Raw genomic sequence first — 22,606 nt, 5'->3', positions numbered from 1 at the left:
AATTAAGATTTAGGAAATAAATTTGAAAATTTCAACTTCTTTTTAAGTAGGCGATAGAGGAACTTAGGCTCATGGGAGATCCTAGAGTAAGTCTCCATAGCCTCCTTAGGGAGGACTTATTTTTTGAAATCTTTTAAAAATAATTATATATATATATATATATATTATATTACAGACAAAGTTGAAAATATTTCAAAAAAGTATGTCTCTCCCACCATTGGGTGTGAGAGAGAGACTAACTACAAAAGAAAAAACAACTATCAATAAAGAATGCTCTTTCTGTTCTTAAATCCGGTTGGGAAGCCACTCTTTTAAAGGTGGATCACTCTTTTAAGGATACTAACAGGACTACAAATAGGTATTTGTTAAGGGAATGAGGATAAATGATGTCAAAACTAATCATAGAATAATACAAAAATGCAGTTTAACATCTATATATTCATAGTGTTTTTCTTAAGTTGGATAAGCCCCAACCTCAAAAGTCAACTAGCTATGTATGCATTCATAGAGATATAAAGAATGCATACATTCAATGGAAGGTTAAAAAAAAAACACATATTGTGCCTATTTGAATTTATCAAAGAAACAAGACTTGGCTTTACCTTTCTCATACTTCAGTGGCTCTTGGCTCTGAAGAGGAAATTTCAAGAGCTCTCTTACATGGCCATGGGGAGATGACAAATGAAAGATCAAGAGAAAATAATACTACATACCTCAAGATAGTATAGTTTAAAAAGAGATGAGTCCAAAATGAAAACTCTGACGTGTTGAAGAAGCTTTCCAAGGGTCTCCACGTGCTCTCCTTTCTACTAGTTGAAGGTGAAGGTTGGACAAGAAGGAGAATCCCAAGTTTGAAGGTTGAAAGAGCCAGAGAAGAATTGATGAAGGAATAGACAAAAACGACTTCCAAGCTCATAGTTAGAGGGCTCAAGGAGTTCCTCAAGGTTAGCAGCTTATACCCAAGTTTCAAGATGTGGAGGTGGGCTATTTATAGAAAGAAATAAAGCTAAAATTCAACATGTGAAAGAGTTTTAATCTCTCAAGATTTCTTATGAATTTTTCATTTTTTGAATTATTTTTATTTCTATGAGTTGTGGAGATTAGCCCTTGGCCCTCCAAACACCCTTGGAGGGGGGTGACAAAGCATTTGGTGTGGCCGTGCACTCTCAACCATAGCACTCAATAGCACCATGCACGGTAGTGCCTGCACCCTACGCCAGAGTACTTAGTAGTGCGCCAATTGCTCTAGGCAGTGCACCAAGCACTGACAAAACTTGGTGCGTGGGGGCAAATTGAGGGTAGCCTTTGCCCCCTGCCATCCCCAGGTAGGTCTCACCCTAAAAATAATCAAAGTTTAACACAAAAATATGTAATTGTTTTAATAGATAAAATATTCCTTTCATAAAGCGGGTCCGGCTCCATTTTTTATGATTACAGGTTGGTTTTCGATCTGGAACTAATTTCCTTCAAGGTCGCAGATCGATGTCGAAGGTTGGATGGGAGATTAGATAGGTGCTTAGGCTTGAAATGTGGATTATACATCCAGATTTGGATTTTACGAATCTGAGTCAAATTGAAAAGCGAGGGGCAGCAATGATGTTGAGAATTGATTCTTGGGCTCGATTTCAAACATTTGAGTCTGAAATATTTTTTTATCTAGATTTTTGGTTTTTGATCTAATCTAGACCTGTGGGCCATTTTCTGAATCTATTTTCCTATTTTGGGCCTGATTTTGATTCTCGAGTCTATATGAGTTTTTAACCTTTTTTTACCTAGGGCACGATTTTGGATCTGGACCTTGGATTTAGATTTGGGCCTGGACCTGAGGTTCCACTTTGGATCTGAAACTTTGAATTTGGATCTGAATTTGGGACAAAGTCTTAGCTTTAGATCCAGATTGGCATTTAGGGATCTATTTTTTATCTAAAGTTGGGATTTCTCAGGTCATTAGCAATGCAAGCATATAGATTGCTCTTCCTCTGTAAGTCTCCAATAAAACAGCCAATCACAGTCCAACGAAAGGGTTGCATCATCTTTTCCAAAACCCTTGAAGAGATCTTGATTATTGGTGTTCCATTTATCATCTGAATTGAGAGTTGCTCAACATCCACTTCTGAATCTTGAGGATGAGAACCACAGATTTCCACCCACAATCTTGTCGTCGAGGATTTACCAAGGGGAGATCAATTATCAGAAACCCAAGAAGGTCTGTCCTTTTCAAACACCCTTCCTCCCTCCATTCCACTTTCAAAATTCTTGTATATGGATTACCAAATATCATAACTTGTCGAAGTTTGGACCTTCTTTAAGTTAGATGAATTTTGTGCATTTATTATAGTTTATTCACTCAACTACTAGGTGTCTAAAGCTCTCAAGCTACCTACATTCCGTCTTTTCTCTTGTTCTATCAATGCGTAGAAATGTCTATCTACATGCTCATGTTCTTATGTGCAACCCACTGAATGAGGCTTTTGGTTGTACAAATTGTATCTTTTATTTTTGGTGGATTTATGCTGCTTTTTTTAACACTTAAATGGAAAAAGTGGTTGTCTTAAGCACTATGATGTTTGGTGAGCTTTAGTTTGGATAATTATTTTAACTTTGCTATTATTTTTTATATATGCATGATGACAATATTAGCTATGTTTATTTTGAGTGTTAGGGTGTCAAATTGAAGCAGGGGTGATAGTACAGTTCAGGCTCAAGGCAGACGAGATTGGGTAGGAAATTTGGCTCTCTAGCAGATCATAAGTCCACTACACTATCTCAGATGGTCGACGAAACTTTTGATCAGCTTTTATTTGGTAGACATTTGGCAATGAATTGGCCAACAAAATGAGTGAGAATGCTGCTATCGCTTTCTACTAACAATATCAATGACATTGACCATATCTACATGACCTCTAAAGTCTAAACTCCCAAATTCAGGTCTCCCTGCCAGCCCAGTACTGGCTTTGCCGTGCACTCCCAATGATGCCTTTTGCTTTTGTGTATTCGAGGGCTTGATCACTAAATTCATACCATGTGAAGGGTAACTTTTTTTTCTATTAATTTTCAAGGGCATTTTTGCCTTCCAATTTACATCAGATATCCACCCAAACCGTTCCTTAAAAAAAAAACATATGAGGAAAAAATAATATTTAATTAGGAAATTAGACTACTTTCGTATTTAAAAAATGTCATTCAATTGGATTCAGATTTAGATATACATAAATATCTAATCAGATTCAAATTCACATTTAGGTCAAATTTAGTTTTAAATAACAGTCTTACATTCAGTGTTCTGACATTTTGAAAATCGTTTGGATTGGGTTCAAAATTCTGTTTTAGATACAGACTTATATAAAAATCAGATTCGGACTGGATTTAGACTTTGAAATCTGATTTGGGATGAAAAGTTTGTGTATGAATTTTTCGCGTTCGTATTCGAATCAGAATTCAAATCCAAGTACATGCCTGGTTCAATTTCATAACCTTTAGCAAATTCCACTGTAATAAGCTAAATTTATCCATGCAAGAGAGAACAAAGCAAACCTTCTTTTCACGTTTTTAGTTGTATGTAATTTTTTTAATTTAAAAAAATTGTCGGGCCTGCCAGGATGCTGATGGGTTGACTATAATGCTTGGTCCTTGCCTGTTAGGTTGTTGGGTGGTACTACCCGGCTCGACATGTCTGGGGCCTGACAGGCCAGCTACAGTGCCTAGATATGGGTCTGAGGTGGGTCGAGTTTGGATAGCCGCTCTTTCCAGTGGTCTCTCCTACTCACCAAGAAAATAAGTTTTATTCCAAAATTATTGAATGACAAAACTGGTTAATATCCCTTTGACTAATGGTCTCATTAGGCGAACTTTATGCGTTCGATTTCGATCCAAGTTTGCCGGGACATAGCGCTGCTGATTTTTATCTTGCAATCAGACTACGATGGCTAGAACGTCTGTTGGTTCAAAAGAGGATAGGAAATGATTGATGTACATCGATTCTATCATTTAATTGAGGTGCCAAGAAATCTTATGATCATGAACAATTAGCAACGTCCTTTGTAGATTTTCTTCTTTCGGAAAATTTCACCTTCATTTTTTGTTTAATTCAAATTGTTAGAAGATTCAGGTCTACTCCTCTTTAAAAGAAAGTGATGTCGTTTGTCATTTCCACAATCAATGTCAACCAGACCTTTTCTAACTCGTAGGTCCTGTTATTTATACATCATCACGTTCTCTTTTTTGCCAGGTTTCTACTCTATCCTTTTTTTTTCTTCTTAATTGAGCACACTGCATTTAGTGGTACGTCAACTCGACCTGCTGTTTCCTTATGCATTTTTTAATAGATATAAAAATATTCGTATTCTTAATTATTTTTTAGATTCTTCCATTCATTTTTCCTTTTTTTTTTGGTGATTTGCATGTAAATCATTTACATTATTGAATTGGCGGTTAACTAAATTTGCAGCGTACATTGCCGACTCGATTAAGAAGCCGGTTCTTACAACTAGAGATCAGACCATGAGGCAGCCTTGAATTTTTTATTGCTCCAAAAATAAGGTAGGGAATTTTGCCCAAAATTTCAATTTTTCCTCATTTGTATCTAAAATCATTTAGATTATTGGATTGGCCCATTCACCAAATTGGCAGCAGTGTCTATTTGATTCAAACATCGGTTTTTACAACATAGGGATTAAGCCATCAGGGCCGTCTTGCATATTTCGCTTGAAACATGTGGGAAAAGGGCACCTCCAACCAAGGGCGGAGCCAAGGTAGGGCCAGCAAGAGCCATGGCTGTACCTGAAAAAAAAAAATTTAAAATTTGCATGTAAAATTTTAAAAATTTTCACTTGTCCTATATAAAAATTTTGAAAAATGAGAGTTCGACTTAAATCAAAATTTAGAAACTTTAATTCGGTCCTCCTTATGAAAAATTTCTTGCTTGTGCCCCAACCCTTTTATTGTCTAAAAATTAGAGAGGAAGGAATACATAGGGATACACAAAAAAAAAGGTAAGACAAAAGTTTATAACAACCTCACCCCTTTTGTTCATAGCAATTTTGTTCAGGCTCCCACCGACGATCTGGTCGGACCAAACTTCTCTTTGTTCTGATAACCTCACCCCTTTCGTTCTTCACAACAAGGACAAAGATATCTTTGTTCTTGCAATAAAGAGTCATTGATTGGCTACCAAACTCTCATGCCAATAAGGAGGAGACACCTATATAATTAGAATGAGTTTTCTTGCCATTGCATGATCAACCGCTTATCACTTTTGATCATCGCATCTTTGGATATTGCTCTTCAGTTCGCGAAAAGTTAGCTAGCTTAAAATGGAGTTATTGAGTTCGTAGAGCTTTAATTTTGAGTAAATGACAAGCACCAAGGCTATCTTAATTAGGAAAATTGGTTTCTGGATCGAGTCAACAATGCTGCCAATTTGGTGAACCGGCCAATCCATAATCTAAATGATTTAAATGCAAATCAGCAAAAAAGAAAAAAATTAAAAACTAAATATTTCTTTCAGAAAAATGAATCGATGAATATAAAAATTAGTATAAGAATAAAAAGCATTTATAACTATTAAGAAATGCATAAGGAAACAGCACGTAGCGCTCCCAGAGTCCCGAGTTGACCACTTAATGGAAACATTTATTGGAATGAATGTCTCGTCTTCTTCAAGCCCATTCATCAACCATGTCCAATTTTTTTCAAAAATATATGAACAACGTATATTTTAATCTAACCTGATAAATTCATGGCCTGTCCCAGAATACAGCGTACTCAACACCATCCAGTCGTTGCTTATTTTATGACGTAGGTTGCCACTATACAATTCCTGCTATCGTGGAACCACCCTATATTTTGCCCAATCTAGTTATATACGTTATATTGGTGCACTAATTTTCATGTGCTAGCATGGTTAATGACTAAAATACCTTTAGTCCACATTGAAAAAGAAAGAAGTAAAAAGGCTATAAAGGACATTTTTTTTTAATAAATTAAGAAATGTTTTTCCTCTTTTATTGCGCATGGTGCGCTAAATGCACGCAACTTTCTCTCTGAGTTGTTGCACATGTTTGTCTTACTGATGACAACCACCACTCACAGGTTGCCATAGATGACAACCAAATTTAGTTAGTAAATATGGTCACAACAAATGCAATTTTTTTTATAAAATCCGTTTTAAAAACATGAAAAATAAATTTGAGAAAAATGCCAAAACAAAAAACATGTTTGTTCTCATTTTTCTCTTATTTTCCTGTTTTTTTCATTTCTTGCATTTTTTCATATTTTTTAAATGTAATCATGAACCGTGCCACTCGATTTGGAAATGTGAAGCAATGTGTGCCGGAGGAGGAGTTGAGTCTTCTACATTTTCAGGAAGTAAATGAGAAATTTTATAAAAGAGAATATATACATAAATTAAAGACTTGTAATTCCTGTTCATGCATGCAGGCATGGCTACCACTCGGTTACCTCAGTCTCATGTAATGTACAACCATGTATATATATATATATATATATATAGAGAGAGAGAGAGAGAGAGGTAATAATGTTACATTTGGAAAACTTAAGAACCTAGGTAAAAGACCTAAATTATTCGACTTTTCAAATGATTTTAAGAAATCTTCACTTTTGTTTTTGCAAAATATTCACACAACCAACCAATTTATTCACCAAAGTTTTCAAATCTCAAAGACTGATAGAAAAGGTTCAAATGCAAAACAATCTTATTATCTTAATTCTTCCAAGTGTGAGACAATATTATCTTAATTATTCCAAGTTTGAGAAAATAAGTGCAACGATCAAGAACACAAGTCCGTTAGAGGAGAAAAATAATAATCAGAAGATATTCTGCAAGAGACAATCCCCCGCAACACAGGAAGCCTTGGTACAGGTTGAGTCTTTCATGGTTTTTTCCGGATTTTTATCATCGAAACAATAAGAGATCGAGCGAGCGGCACTTCTAGAATGATAATTTTTCTGTAACTTTCCCTTCAAATTCCACACAATAGTCACTTCTGAAGTTCCCTTGACAAAGAGGCATACCCAAACAAGTTATTGGGAGATGGGTCTTAGTCAATCTCAAGTAGTCAATAAATCCACTAGAAGTGGGCTCATCTACATAAAAAGAAATAACTGCAGACATCAGATGATTAATAAATAACCCTGATTTGTGGCCCAAGGGAATGTTCAGGTTACATTCCATCTTTTTTCTTGTTCTATCAATGCATATAAATGTGTGTCTACATGTTCATGTTCATGTGTGCAACCCACTGAATGAGGCTTTTGGTTGTACAAATTGTATCTTTTATTTTGGTGGATTTATGCTGCTTTTTTAACACTTAAATGGAAAAAGTGATTGCCTTAAGCACTATGATGTTTGGTGAGCTTTACTTTGAATAATTATTCTAACTTTGCTATTTTTTTTATATATGTCGGATGGCAATGTCAACTATGTTTATTTTGAGTGTTAGGGGTGTCAACGTCCTGTGCTACAAAGAGGGGTCACCAATGCACAAATTGGAGCCCAACAAGATGATAGTACCTTTAAAGCACTGAAAACAGATCTTGTACCTTGGGGAGACAAGAAATTGGGTAGGAGCATCGGCTCTCTACCGGATCATAGGTCCACTACATTCACCCAGATGGTCAACGAACTTTTGACGAGCTTTTTACTTGGTAAAGGCATTTGGGAATGAATTGGCCAACAAGCCAGATAGTTGCTTCCTCTCCTGAGAACCAAGCCAGGTTCTTGGTCGAACCAGGTCAAATTCAAGGTTCCATTGTAAGCGGAATTGCCTGAAGGCCCAGTTTACTAACCTCAAGTGTTCCATCACAAAATAACCTTGACATGTTTTGGATTATTTTCTTAAGCTCTCATCCTTCTCCTAGTCCAAGTTTCATCTTGCATAGTAACACATTCCCAGCACATGAATAAACTCGATAAAGGTCAAAAAGTCTTTATCGCTCACAGAGTATCCAAGTACACTTTGTTTAAAAATGAGAATCTTAAAATTGTAAAGTTTGCATGAACCCCAAGAACCCAGCATACTTGCACTCGTCACCCTATTTGTTAATGCTCTTTAAACATTAATTAGATTAATCTTAAAAATGCTTCAAGGAATTCACTTTTCCCCTATTCACACTGAAGGCAATAACAGCGAGATATGGGTCACATATTGCAATGCTTCCACAATTTCAATATGAAATAGCATCCTTGAACTTCGTACTGTTACAGAAAATAATTTTATAGATATGGCCATCGGCATGTTTATGGGATTGGCTTCATGCATTTTTTCATGCTTGAAAATACCAAAGAAATAGAACTAGGTTACATAGATCTGGAGTCTTGTAGAACATGGACGTAACAAAAAAAAATTAAGCTCCAAATGCCAAATTATGATCATCCAATTTAAATTTGAATAAAATTTGAAAATTCTATCAAATTTGGCTCGAAAAGGGTATTTTCATCCATAATTTGATTGAGGATGGATTTCAACTGAATCAAACTTTTGTTTGAAAAATTGAATTTTAATTTGGTATTTGATTTATCTATTTGACAAATCCAAATATTTATTTGTCTTTCATAAGTCAATTTAGGCTCTGTAATCTCAATTTGATCAGAGGGGCAAAATTATCCACATTAGTCTATTTCGACCAATTGACCAAAGTCAAAGCTCAATTGCAAATAGTTTGACTTTGTTTGAGGTAATTTGATAAATTTGAGATAAGAAAGCTCTTAGTTGAGCTAAATTGTACTTTAACTGGGTTTAGTTAAAGTGGGTTTGGTTTGGTCAAAGTCTATTTTCGTCCATTAATTGGATCGTGAGACAGACCTAGTTTTTGACCAAGCTGAGCTCATGTTGACTGAGCCTAGCTAAGACTTGGGTGCACTAGGGTCGAACCTACTTGAATTAAGTGGGTTTGACCAGCCTAGTTATTGCTTCTCGAAGATTGAAAACTCTTTAAAGAGGACCTAGTTAAAGAAGAGAGAGATGCATAAATGTTTCTCTTTTCCTAAGTTTTTAGTTATGATATCATTCATTTCTCCTTGAAAATGGTTTTTTCATTTAATTGGGAGAAAACATTTATTTATTTATTTTTGAATGACGGGTGTGAACCCTGGGGGGGCTCTTGACCACACGGGTTAGGTGGGGCCCACACATGGGTCTCACGTAGCATTCTAGACTGAATTAGATCCAATTTTTAGATCTAAGTCAAAATTTGAATTTTGCAATTGGACTTGGATTTCAAATGACATTTGCAATTGAATTTGGATTTCAAATGACATTTGCAATTGGATTTGAATTTCAAATGACATTTGTAATTGAATTTGAATGTCAAATGGCATTTGTAATTGAATTTGAATGTCAAATGACATTTGTAATTGAATTTGAATGTCAAATGACATTTGTAATTAGATTTGGATGTCAAATGACATTTGTAATTGAATTTGAATGTCAAAACCTAATTTGGACATAGTTTGGACTCATAATCCTGCATTGGGATTCATGCCATGGGTTAAATTCATGATTCAAATCCAAATTACATTTAGGTTCAAAATTGGCTTTGAAATTGCAAAATTTCACAACTCTTGTAAAATTTTCATATTGCTTCAATTTTAATGTGGAAAAATTCGGGTGTTGACACACGTTAGATGGACATTGCATGCATTGTTGTAAGGCATATCGTTCGTTTCAAAGTAAAACAGTCCGAGATCCAAGATCCACAATAAGCAAAACAAAGGGTACGAAGGGGATTAGTTCGGTGGTGCCTCTGTACCCACTCTTTGCAGAGAGTGTGTTCCAACTCCACATATGGTTCCACGGGCCTAGCGGGGCCGTGTTTGACTACAATTTCCTTTTTCTTTGTTCGTTCGTACCGACAAAACCATTCATGCAACTTGGAGATTTGTCCCGCGAGCAACAAAAAAAATAGTGGCGAACCGCCCTTCACAATTCAAACAACCCTCTTTCGGTATTCAACGCGGATCGGTGTACCGAATCGGTCACAAACAGTATAAAACGGAATCTATCAAGTACAAAACTCCTTGGTCGGAAGGTACTGATTCCACGTAGCTCAGAACATCCTTTTATTATCAAGAGAAGTCCAGGAAACCATCCTCTACTCTAAATTGAACAGACCCATTGAACGAGGTAGATCTCTCTATTGGCCTCTATAATATGCAATCTCTATCTTTCTTTATATATATATATATATATATCAAAACATATAATCAAAAGAAGCGAACACAGAATCTCAAATTGTGTCTAATTACTCAACTGAAGATGAAAAGTGAAAACAGGCTCCTCTTGTATACTCAAAACGCAAAAAATGTACACTTTGTTCATGTTCTTTACACAAGACAAAAAGATAATAAGAAAAAGCAGTGGAAAAGGACACTAGTGTCATAACGTGAGGAGGTTAGCAGGCAGCAGGGCCAGAGCCACACCGTACCAGGAATCCGATCTGAGACTCGACCCGCTCGAGCTCACCACTGAGCCATCACGGGCCAATGACTGGGCAACATTGTCAGAGATGCAGCCATCGACGTCCAACTTGACCAAGCCGGTGCCAACAATCTCCGAGTCAAGACACAGGCCGTCGTTTCCGGTGAGCTTGAGCTTGGGGCCCAACCGCTCCACCACCTCCTTCCGGAACGGCACCTGCCCCCTGAGCCGGTTGTAGTTGAGGTTGAGGTTGTGAATCAAGGGAAGCCCACCGAGTCCAGATGGTATGACCCCGGTGAGCCCGTTGTGGTTTAGGGACAGGTAGGTCAGGTTGCACAGGCAAGCCATGGAAGCCGGGATAGTGCCGACGAGCCAAGTGTAGGCCAAATCGAGGCTGACCAAACCCGCCATATGGGTCCAAGCCCTTTCGCTCCCGCGGTGATGCAGCAATCTCAATAGATATGTTGTTGAAGCTCAAATCGAGCTTAGTCGCCTTCGAGAATTGGCTGAGCTCCGATGGAGTCAAAAGAAATTGAATGGAGGGGCACTTGTTTAAACAAACTCAAATCTGGTGAATATATATATATATATATATATATATATATATATATATATATATATATATATATATATAAAGCAATAAATATTTAAGATTTCACACCAGCCACAATGTGGCTACACTACTGGTTCTGGCTGAGGTCAAGGACGATGAGCTAGGTGTTCTTTTGAAATTTTCAAACTTAAAACCTAAGTCACCCGGACTCTTCTATTTTACTACCGCACCCGAGTCACATCGAGTCAGGTGCGCACTGGACATGGGCGCTGCTCCAACTCATACCCGAGCCCAATTAGAATGCCATATTACTAATGACTTATATAATATATGTTGTTGTGATATTTTACTATGCAATACAATTATTCAAGTATGTTATATACATTGATAACTAAATTATAATAATAATATATGCATGCTTATTCTGTTATATATATAATAAATTAATAAAAATAATAATAATAAAATACCCTTACCGCACCGCAGAATTTAAATTTTTTATAATTTGCTGCTCCGGCACTCACACCCGCATCGGCAACCGCACCCACACCCCACACTCAGGTGATAGAGCTTAAAACCAAAGAAAGAAATTTGGTCAAATGGGGAGTTGGTAAGCAAACTTAAAAGAGTCATGCTCGAGGTGTGGCTTGGTCTATCGAATTGAGTTCAAGATGACCTTGTATAGCTAAACACAAGATCGAGCCAAGCTGAACGAGCTTAATTTTGACTCGCTCCTATATAGCCCTACAAGTGGGTCAAGTGTGTGCTGAAGTGGTGTGAGGTTCCTGTATAGTGAGAGTTCACATGGCATGAGCAAGTGTTAATGATTCACTTCTTAGTTTTAATATTGACAGCACTCGTATTGAATGTGTCGCCCCCATCACTGTAGCGTGCTGAATGCTTAAACCCTAGGATGGGTTTTTCTGTCGAAATGAGATCTTTCTCCTAAAAGATGTTCCCTTCATCCAACTGACCTCAAAATGCAGACAAATTATCCCTCCGGAATTTGTCTTGCTCAAGTTGTTCTTCCACATGCCAAGGTAATAGATGGTATGCTTAGCCCCGTAACACTCAAGTCAATGGTTGGGGTGGGGTGCCAAATGACCCAAGTTAAAAGTCAAAAAATGCCCTTAATAATTAGAGAAAAAAAAATGTGGCTCACCTAGTGATCATGAGTTCAGTAGTACCGTCCCAGATGTAGAGAAATGTAAACTTAATCGTTGGCAATTTTTTTTAAAAAAAAATCACTTTGGCTTCTGTAAACATTTATAAAAACATTATGGCCTGTAACAGTCGGTTCTTCAAGTGTTTGTTTACACCGGATGTTTTAAAAACAAAATTTAGACTTGGTCACTTGTTTGTTTGAGGAGATGTAATTATTTTTTCTGAACTTCATCCATTCCATCTATTATTTGTTTGGGTCGGATTGGGTGTCTATAACACCCTATAAATGACAAGGTATTAGCGTATGTAAGAACTTTGGTCCACTCCATATTGGTATGTAAAAAATTGATAAAACAGAAAAAGATAAGAGAGTTGAGTGTCACAGACGTTCATTTTGGTGTTTGCTTGCACCCTCATATGCTGGACAAAAGTGTCTCAAATGTGCATTTTGGGACCATTCATCCACGAAAGCTATAATAGAGTACCAAATGATAGATAAGACTTCCAATTGGGCTCTGATCCAGTGGCAATGTTGTAGTTGGTGTGGGCACCCCGGCTCATCAAGTTTATCTTATTTGCATATGAGTGCCCCTTAAAGATTGAAATTTAAATTTAGTGCAAGGTTGTGGTTTTTCAGGCTAATGCTCTGAGCCACAGTCTTCATAAGATGTGATCAAGCTTTGTTGTAAATTGATTCCCTTTAGTGCTGACTGGGAATGTGATCAAATCCCTGAGGCTCTGTTTCAGGGTCGGCTTGGATTAGGATTTCATTCCTCATTCTTTCCTACATCATACCTATTGTTTCCATCGTCGAAATCGAAAGACTTAACTTGTACCAGGGCTTCCTGTGTTGTGGGGGTCTCTCTTGCAGAATATGTTTGGATTATCCTTTTTCTCCCCTTATCGTCTCAAACTTGGAAACAACTAGGCCCATATATAGGAGACAAAAATCCAAAATACAAACAATGGATCTAAAATCCAATATCACAATCTGAATTCGAATTTTGAATCAATTCTGGCTGATTTTTAAAATGTAAGAGCATTTGAATATAAGATTTTTATTTAAAATTCAATCCAATCCGTGTCTGAATCTAAATCCAAATCCAGTTGGATGTATATGTACATCCAAATCTGAATCAGGATCCAGTCAGATGTCCTTTATTAAACCTGAATCCTATCCAATTTCTTAATTGATATTTGTCTTGAAAAAATGAATAAATATTTGAAAGAGAGGAAATGAAGCACATGTACATACGTATTCATGCACATATGAAAATTTATAAAATGAAAAATGAAAGCATAGAGAGAGAAAGTTGGGGGTCATCATGTTGGCATAGATGTATATAACATGTGTATACATCCATACCTTCACAAGATTAGAAATCAAGGAATAACTTAAAATTACCAACTTCAAGTTTAATGTGGGCCGGAGGGGAGCTTGGACTCATACAAAAGTCTAAGCTAAGTCCCTAGGGCCATGTTAGAAGGTTCCTTTTGAAAATGTTTTAGAAAATAAGCAAAGAATGTTATTATTTAGTTTATTGTAAGGGATATATTTCTTCCACCATTGGGTATGGAAGAAAACAAGCAACATAACGACACACTCGTTAGGATTTCTAATGGGATGATTAACAAGGAAACTAGCGTAAAATGACATACAAATGCATATTAACATATACATTTTTGTGAGGGTTTATCCCAGGTTGGACAATTCCCAACTTCAAAAATTAATATGAAAATAAAGAGTCCCCAAACCACACTCTCATTCCCATCATACATTCACATATAAGTAGAAAACCAAGCAACTATGCATGGAAAATATATAGACAACATTCAAGGAAGGAAAAAGAGAAAGAGGATGACGGAAAGTGAAAGGTTCAATTAGGAGGGAGGACATGATGTAACTATGAAATGATATGTCACCTCATCTTCTCATGTTTCCGGTGCACTTGAGTATAGCCTCTTGACTCTAAAATAGAGATTGAGAGCTATCTCGGCCATGGGGCAATAAGGAATAGAGAAAAATAAGATGAAGCAAAAGAACAACAAACAAGTATTAATGAAAAGAAATAACATGATTAAAATAAAAGATCATCTCGTCTTTCCATGCTCCCAGTGCACTTGAGCATAACCTCTTATCTCTAAAAGGAGATTGAGTGCTACCTCCTTTAGCCATAGGGAGATGAAGATGAGGAGAAAATATAGTAAGAAAAACAATGCCATATTTAATAAAAGAGAAAACATGATTCAATCACGAAATGAAAGATCATCTCATCCTTCCATGCTTCCCATGCACTTGAGCATAGCCTCTTGCCTCTAAAAAGAGGTTGAGTGTTATCTCCTTTGGCCATGGGGAGAGGAGAAAGAGAGAAAAGAAAATAACAAGAACAAGGTTATATTGAAGAAAGGAAATAACAATAACAACAAGAATATATTCATGAAGAGAAAGAACAACAACAACAAGAATACTTGAAAGAACATGATTTAATCATAAAATAAAATATCATCTCATCTTCTCATGCTCCCGGTGCACTTGAGCATAGTCTCTTGTCTCTAAAAAGAGGTTGAGTGCTATATCCTTTGGTCATGGGGAGATGAAGATGAGAAGTGAAAATGAAAACAATCAACAAGATTATGTTCAAGAAAATAGGAATAACATAATAATAAGAACATATTAATGAAAAATAACAACAATAAGAATACTTGAAAGAACATGATTTAATCATAAAATAAAATATCATCTCATCTTCTCATGCTTCCGGTGCACTTGAGCATAGTCTCTTGTCTCTAAAAAGAGGTTGAGTGCTATCTCCTTTGGCCATGGGGAGATAAAGATGATAAAAAGAAAAAAAAAGAAAAAGAAATGAAATGGATGATGGTTACATACCTCTAATGATAAATGACCTAAGGAAGATAAACACTTTCACTTGAAATCCCCTTTGAGTGAAGCTCCAAGAGGGTTGTAGCTTGCTCCAAGTTGGAGAGAAAAATGGAGAGAGGAAGAGGGAGAGAGAGAGATCTCAAGAAAAACTCTAAGTCTTCAAGTGAGAATACACTAGAGTTTCTCCCAAGGGCCAAACTTACCCAAGAGGGGGGAAACTGGAGGGTATTTATAGAAGATTTTGGAGCCAAAACCCTAAATTTGAATTTTTTGACCTAAAAAGACTAAAAACACCCTCTAAAAGAAGATTTTTTGGTCAAAAGGAAGGGCAAATGAGTCTCGTCCACCCAAAAAGACTAAAATTACTCTCTAAAATGAGGTTTTTTGGTCAAAAGGAAGGGAAAATGGGTCTTGTCCACCCAAAAAGACTAAAATTACCCTCTAAAAGGAGATTTTTTGGTTAAAAGGAAGGGCAAATGGGTCTTGTCCACCCAAAAACAATAAAATCACTCTCTAAAAGGAGATTTTTTTGTCAAAAGGAAGGTCAAATTGGTCTTGTCCACCCAAAAAGACTAAAATCACCCTCTAAAAGAGATTTTTTGGTCAAAATGAGGGGAAAATTGGTCTTGTCCACTCAAAAAGACTAAAATTACCCTCTAAAAGGAGATTTTTTTGTCAAAAGGAGAGGCAAATGAGTCTTAAATGATCGATTTGGATTTGAACTTGGGTTTTGGACCTAATTTGGATATGAAAGTTGTATTTTGGATTTAATTTGGATCGAAATTTGAGTTTCGTGCTTGGATAAAACATCATAATATTTTAGAAAAAAATTTGGTGTGATTACAATATATATATATATATATATAGATATATCATAGTCATAGAAAACGCGTTTTTTAAAAAAAATGAAAAAATGCGATAAATTAAATGACAGTTTAAAACTTAAAAAAACAACATTTTTTTTGCAAAAAAACGTTAAAAATTAAAAAAATACATTTTAACATGTTTTTAACATTTTCTCGTATTTTTTCACTTTTTTCATTTTTTCATTTTTTTAATGCCAAACAGTTTTTTTTATTCTTTTTTATTTGTTGCAAATCTACTTATCTTTTCATGTTTATGTTACTGGTTTCTCACTTATTTTACTTTTTGCTCGTTTTTAGTTTTTTAAAATTTTAAAAAGTTTACCATATTTTTCTACTTTTTTCAAGTGCGGTATTATACCCGAGAATAACCTCGCCAATATATATATATATATATGTATGTATGGCAGATTTTGTATTTAAAAAATAGCGGATTATAAACTTTTGACGAACTCTTTGCAGAGGCCGTTAACAGTACAAATGCTAGTTCTTTCTTATAAATCCTATTTTTCTTCTTCAACTGATCAACCTTGGTCAAAGCATGTAAATTTAAATAGTCAAATAAAGGAAAGAAAATTTGACGGAAGTCATTAAGAATCTCAAATTTATTCATGTCATCTCTTATTGTTAGATGTCATATGCAGAGTCAGGACGATGTGAAATAAATGTACATTTTATTTCACTAAAGAAAAAAGATTTCACTGCTGCAAGTAATATAGGGACCTTCAAAAGTCATAAAGAAGAGCTAAGACACTAAATCTAAAACTCTGAATTGATATGCCACCAAAAGTTTCAAGGAATCCCATCAATTTGGAAACTCAGTCATAGTTATAACAGCAAAAATATAATTATCAAACTTTTTACTTACTAAACTTTCAAAAAACCAAAATTTTTAACAATTGCTAATAATGTGATGTTTGGAAAACTTGAGCATGTAGGAAAAAGATCAAAATTTTGACTTTTCCATGGATTTGCAGAAATTTTCAAGACTTCTTTTCCTTTTTTCTTGCAAAGTATTGTCACAACCAATTTATTGACCACAATTTTCAAATCTCAAAGACTGATTGAAATGTTCCAATGCAAAAGTTCTTAATTTTTGTCTCCCATATATGGGCCTGGGTGTTCCTAAGTTTGAGACGACAAGGGCAATGATCAAGAACACAAGTTCATCTGAGAAGAAAAAGAATAATCCAAACATATTCTCTAAGAGAGACCTCCACAACACAGGAAGCCCTGACACAGGTTGATCTGAATCAGTATCGGATCCGATACTTATATATATCAGAATCAGAATCTGAATCTAGTCAGATGTTATTTCTTAAATCCGAAGACATCTATTTCCTAGAGATTAATTTTTTTCCATATCTGTTTTTTTTTTTTTTGGAACAGTTCAATTGGGCATGCGATTGAGATGGAAAATGACATTTAAAGTCTATCTATCTTACCAAGTGAAATACGAGGCAGTTCCAATTCTTTTGCTTACGTTACATGGAAAGGCATGATATCTAGATAAAAGGTAGAAACAGAGAGATAACATATAATTAAGTGACAAATTATCAATGATTTTGCAAAAATTATCAAAAACAATAAATGAATACAAAAAACGTATAAGAGAAAGGGAGGAAGGGGGTGGTGGGATTCAAAAAGGAGTTCGAGTTGGTAAGGTGATGTTGGTCAAGATAATGCTCCCGATAAGGCTCGGACTCTCCTTTAAGCCAAAACTCCCTTCGAGTGGATCCATTAGCGCCACAAAGACGGGTAGCCTTTGCTTGTTGCACGCTACATCTGCATTGGGATTGATAACCACATCCACCATCGCCTTGAATTCCTCCACTGAGGCATTATCTTCTTTTCCTATTTGCTTGACACCACTTTCTGAGGTGTGCTTAATCCTTGAGTGCTCACCCTAGGCCTACTGACCTGCCCAAATGTAGAAGACACGAATCAATTTCTTGAAAACATCACCGGTTTCATAATTTGTTGCAAAGTGTGAATGGTTATCATGCTTCAGTAGGCCTAGTAACAATAGTATTTTCTTAAGCCATACCTCGGGCTTGTTCCTCTGAGGCACCGCCACGGCTCCTGCTTCCCGTGTGCAAACTGCAACCGCATAGGCATCAGAATAAAGTATTAGAACCACATTTCACATATGCTAGTGTAGATATAACAAAGCAAATGCGAGCACATTCTACCAGCCTCCTATGGAATTAGTGTTAAAAGATGGAAAAAAAAAAACTCACGCATGTACCTGGTTCGGCATTTTGGTGCTTGCATCCATGGTAAAGAAAGTTCTCTCTTTATTCATTCTCTGATGTTCTTGAGAGAAGATGGACTCTCAATATATAGAGTACAGACCTGACCATTTTAGGTAAGATAATCACGCAGGAATCCTGCGTGATAAACAAAGTGTCAAGAAAAAAGGGATCGGATCTCTTATCAGGATCTGTTATTGTTATGCAAACTACATTTTCGGTGGTTAATGGATTGAGATAGAAATTGTGTATTATCATGATCTTGTATACCAAAAATCTTGTAAGTGATAACCTTTTTCTGTATTATATATATGTTACTTAAAGGAATCAATAAAAACAAGTTCTCTCCAGCTTTATCTTTCACGCTTCCTCTGTTTTCTTCTCTAAGTTTTCACACAAAGCAACAAGATCTTAATGGGTAAGGGAACAATGAAATAAGGCAACTATGAGAAAGGCAGCTCTAGATAAACCTTCCCAACAGAGAAATGAGGTAATGGAGGCAATCCATGTGATTTTGCCAACTATATATGGCTCATTCTTGGAAGTCTTGTAGTTGCGTCGCTTATGATGGCTGTGAAGGGTAAAACCTACCGATTGGACTTGAACCATGGCTTCCATGCACACTGTGAGAATGTGGAAGGTCACGGTTCATAAAAGGTTTCTTAAACACTGAGGAGAAAAGACCAAAAATTTACAATAAGATGGTAACTGAAACTTGCTTAGATTCCTAAATTAGTCAGACTCTCATAGAAGCCAAGATTGGAAGGCTGTGTTGGATTTACAGTGCAAATTTTGATTCCCATTCTACCATCTTTTCTGGGTATTGGGGATTTTCCTAAGAAAACAATAAGATAGTGGTGGGACAAACATATAATTTATGATCAGCAGCATCTTTAAACGAATTCTCATTCCTACTGTTTGTTTTGGCTTATTCTTAGTAATCAAAACATAAACAATTGATAACGCGCTCAACAATTGCCAATTGGTATAAGCCGCAAAGACCTGAGTTTTTCATCTAAACTGCCAATTGGCTTAATTTCACGGAAAACATGAATTTCATTGCTCCAGACAATCAGAATCCTTAGTTTTGGTTATGAACACGACCACTCTTTGAAACCTTAATTTAATGTTCAAACTTGGGCCCAATTATATGGGCCCAATTATATGGAGTAGCCAGACAAGATCTGCCTCATAGTCCATTCAAAATATGTTAACCATATACTAATTGTTTTATAAAAGGAAAAAAAATCTAGCTCCACCCCTCATTGCGAAAGACAAAAAATCCCACAAAAATGAAAAAAGAACAGACAAGTCATGGGCTTGGTGCTGGGTGTGCAGGTCACCATTTTGCTGGTCTGCATCTGCATGAAGGCACCATTAATCTCTCCATCTCAATATTTGTGTAAGTAGTGGCCCGTTGTTTTGCAGTTACCTCTGTTCTAATTTTCTTTCCCATGTTGCTACAGAAAAGTGCAGCATGGCTCGAGTTTGACACGCAAGTTCCAGTTAGCCAGTATTTAACTGTTCCGTTGCTGTATATCATTTCTAGTGTAGGCAGCATATCTCGTGGCTAAAAATATGGAATGAATAAAAGTTCTTACCATAAAAAAGACATGATTTTTTTCCTTTGCATCCTTGTATTGCCGAATGCATTGGAAGAAGTGGCATATATATGGAAGAACCAGCACCAAAGGAATTGCAATAGAACGACTACCGCAAACAGAATCGGCTTCAAACCATGCAATTGTTGCAACCTGAAGCCAATTTTTTTTTCTTTTCAATAACAAACTCACACTCTGTTGCTCCAAAGAAGAAAATAAAGAAAAAAAACAGTAAACAATGAAAAAGAAAGATAAGTGATTATGGAGCGAGTTTTTTATATTAACCGAGTTTTTTATATTAAAAAGTTGAATTCCTCCATTCATGCTTCCCCTCCTTCCTAGAAGCACCCCCAACTTACAATTTTCAGAATTCTATTTAAAAAATAAATAAATACAAAAAAAATCTAATACTGCAGTTTTGGCAATGTCAAAATCATGTGTGAATGTCATGTTTTGCAGCAGATCTTTAATTCAATGTACCAAAAGTTTGGATGGGTTAGCACAATATCCATCTACATTTTGGCCAATGGATGGCTGGTCATAACCCCCTTAAAACATGCCTTAAGCTAATACAAACTAATGTATGTATAATTTGTCCTTATTAAGGGTCTATTAGTCATTTTTATCAATTTAAAACAAGCTTAAGTTAGTAACAACTTAGAGCTATTGGCAAACATATTTTGTTTAAGTAGTGGTGCAAAACTTACATTGTGTTTTATAACAGTGTGAAAATGGTTTTTCATGTCACTAGTTATTCCTCAGTCTTCTTCAAATTTCTTTTTATTTTATTGTGTTTTCTTGTTCTAACCGAAGACGGCGTTCCAATTCCAGTGACCTTTGAGCTCAGCCGCCAAGAATGAATATACATTGTTGGGGTGGACAAAACATCTCGTAATAGATTTTGACTCAAGTTCTGACGATGATTTATCTCTTCAGTAGGACCTGGACAAGCTTTTCTCATTGTTGTTTTCCTCTTACACTGTTTGAAAACCATGCCTTGGTTTTCCACTGGACAATTCATTTAAGACAAATTATCCAGTGAAACTCATTTGAGACAGTTTCCACCTACAATGTCATTTATGTAATGACCCATGGCCGGAGCCAAACTAGAATTTAGCAATATTGAAGGCTATTTTGAGTAAAAAATTCCGTAGCCCTATTATGTAGGCTAAATTCCAGTTTTTTTTTTACGTTGCAACGTAAATTGAATGGACTTCCATTGGATTAAAATTGTTGCTATTCATCATGAGAATTTGGAGATTGGGCAGGTTGCGACCAACATCTTTAGGGAGATGCCCTCTTAGTTGATTGGCCACCAAACTCAAAGACTGAAGAGTGGATATGTTAAACAAGCTCCCCGGCAGTCTACCAGAGAGATCGTTTATTTTATAAATTTTCATATGTGCATGAATACGTATGTACATGTGCTTCATTTCCTCTCTTTCAAATATTTATTCATTTTTTCAAGACAAATATCTTCTCTTATAAAATTTCTCAAACCCATATATATGTATGATATTTTTCTTTTCCTCTAAAATTTCTCTTTCTCTTCAAATCAATACATCTTTTTCTCTTAAGCTTTCATGTATGTGTATATGTTATGGTATGTACACATGTATGCATGTCTTTCTCTATCTCTCTCTCTTTCTTTTCATAAGAGTGTTTTATCTATTGTATTCTTTTTAACATTCTCCTCTCATGATATTTTTATCTACCAACTTCATTAAGACCACAAACCAAATAATGACCCAACATTAGAGTCATGCTTGATGGTCTGCAATCTCAATCTTCTTTCAAAAATTTTCCCTTCTTATATACAACAAGAAAAACCTTAGATGTTTGTTGTGGTAGGAATGACTTTAGATGAATGTTGTGGTAGGAATGTTTTACATTCATATAGGATTAATGCATCTATGCATTCTCACCTACTTTATTTCACTTATGATCACAAGCATCTCTCCAAAAGAACTTAAGAAAGATGGGATGGAGCTCTAACTAGGTGGTAACCGAATTAGAGCAAAATCTCAAACCTACTTAAAGTCTTAAGAGAACACTAAAGTGATTTCAAGATGATTTCACAAGCTTTTCAAATGATACTTACTAATTCCACTTTTTCCTCAAAACATTTCACATTTTCAAGCAACCCTTCAAGAGTCTTTTCAAAAATTTGAAACATCAAACTTTCAATATTTTCTACACCGCATATAGAATCAAAAGGATGTTTAAGTTAAAATGAAATGCATCAATGATGAACATAGCCCTTGGATCGATTACCCCCGGTAAAGGTGCCGGGAACGGTCAATCCTCGTACCAACGAGCGAGTCCCTTTTCTTTCTTATTTCAAAACAAAACTCAATTTTTTTGAAGCACTCCAAAACCAATAAAAATTTGGGATGCAAACATATATATAGACGCACACACACAAATACATACACACATATGTATATGATGGAGTTTTTAATTTTGATTATCTACCAAAGTTTCTTATTAGCTATCTCTGTTGCATGACACTTGCAGGCCAGTAGGGAATAATTTAAGGGGTTTGTATCTTTTGTTATTTATTGTCTTTCTGGAGTCCTTGGATTAGAGTTGGGAGTAGGAATGTTATTGTATCAGATTCAAATAAGATAAATCTTGTACTATATCTGTTTTTTTGGATATCCACATATCCATATTCAAATTCTGATTCGAATACAAACAATGAATCTAAAATCCAATATCACGATCTGAATTCGAATTCTGAATCAATTCTGGCTGATTTTCAAAATGTAAGAGCACTTGAATATAAGATTTTTATTGAAAATTAAATCCATTCTGGATCTGAATCCAAATTCAATTGGATATATATGTACATCC

At 35.7% G+C, this 22,606-nt stretch overlaps 1 protein-coding gene across 1 annotated transcript; it reads right to left on the bottom strand.

Annotated features, from left to right (window-relative positions):
* Nucleotides 1–10,481: 10,481 nt before the first annotated feature.
* On the bottom strand, nt 10,482–10,847 carry LOC116245583 (receptor like protein 29; the record flags this gene model as incomplete). Its single annotated transcript, XM_031617056.1, has 1 exon — nt 10,482–10,847. A coding segment is annotated over exon 1 (366 nt), but the record flags the coding sequence as incomplete, so codon positions are not given.
* Between the last annotated feature and the right edge of the window lie 11,759 nt (nt 10,848–22,606).

Source organism: Nymphaea colorata, unplaced genomic scaffold (genome assembly GCF_008831285.2).
Source record: "Nymphaea colorata isolate Beijing-Zhang1983 unplaced genomic scaffold, ASM883128v2 scaffold0752, whole genome shotgun sequence".
Classification (NCBI taxonomy): domain Eukaryota; kingdom Viridiplantae; phylum Streptophyta; class Magnoliopsida; order Nymphaeales; family Nymphaeaceae; genus Nymphaea; species Nymphaea colorata.
Note: the sequence above shows the minus strand (reverse complement) of the source record. Positions and strands in the feature narration are given on the sequence as shown.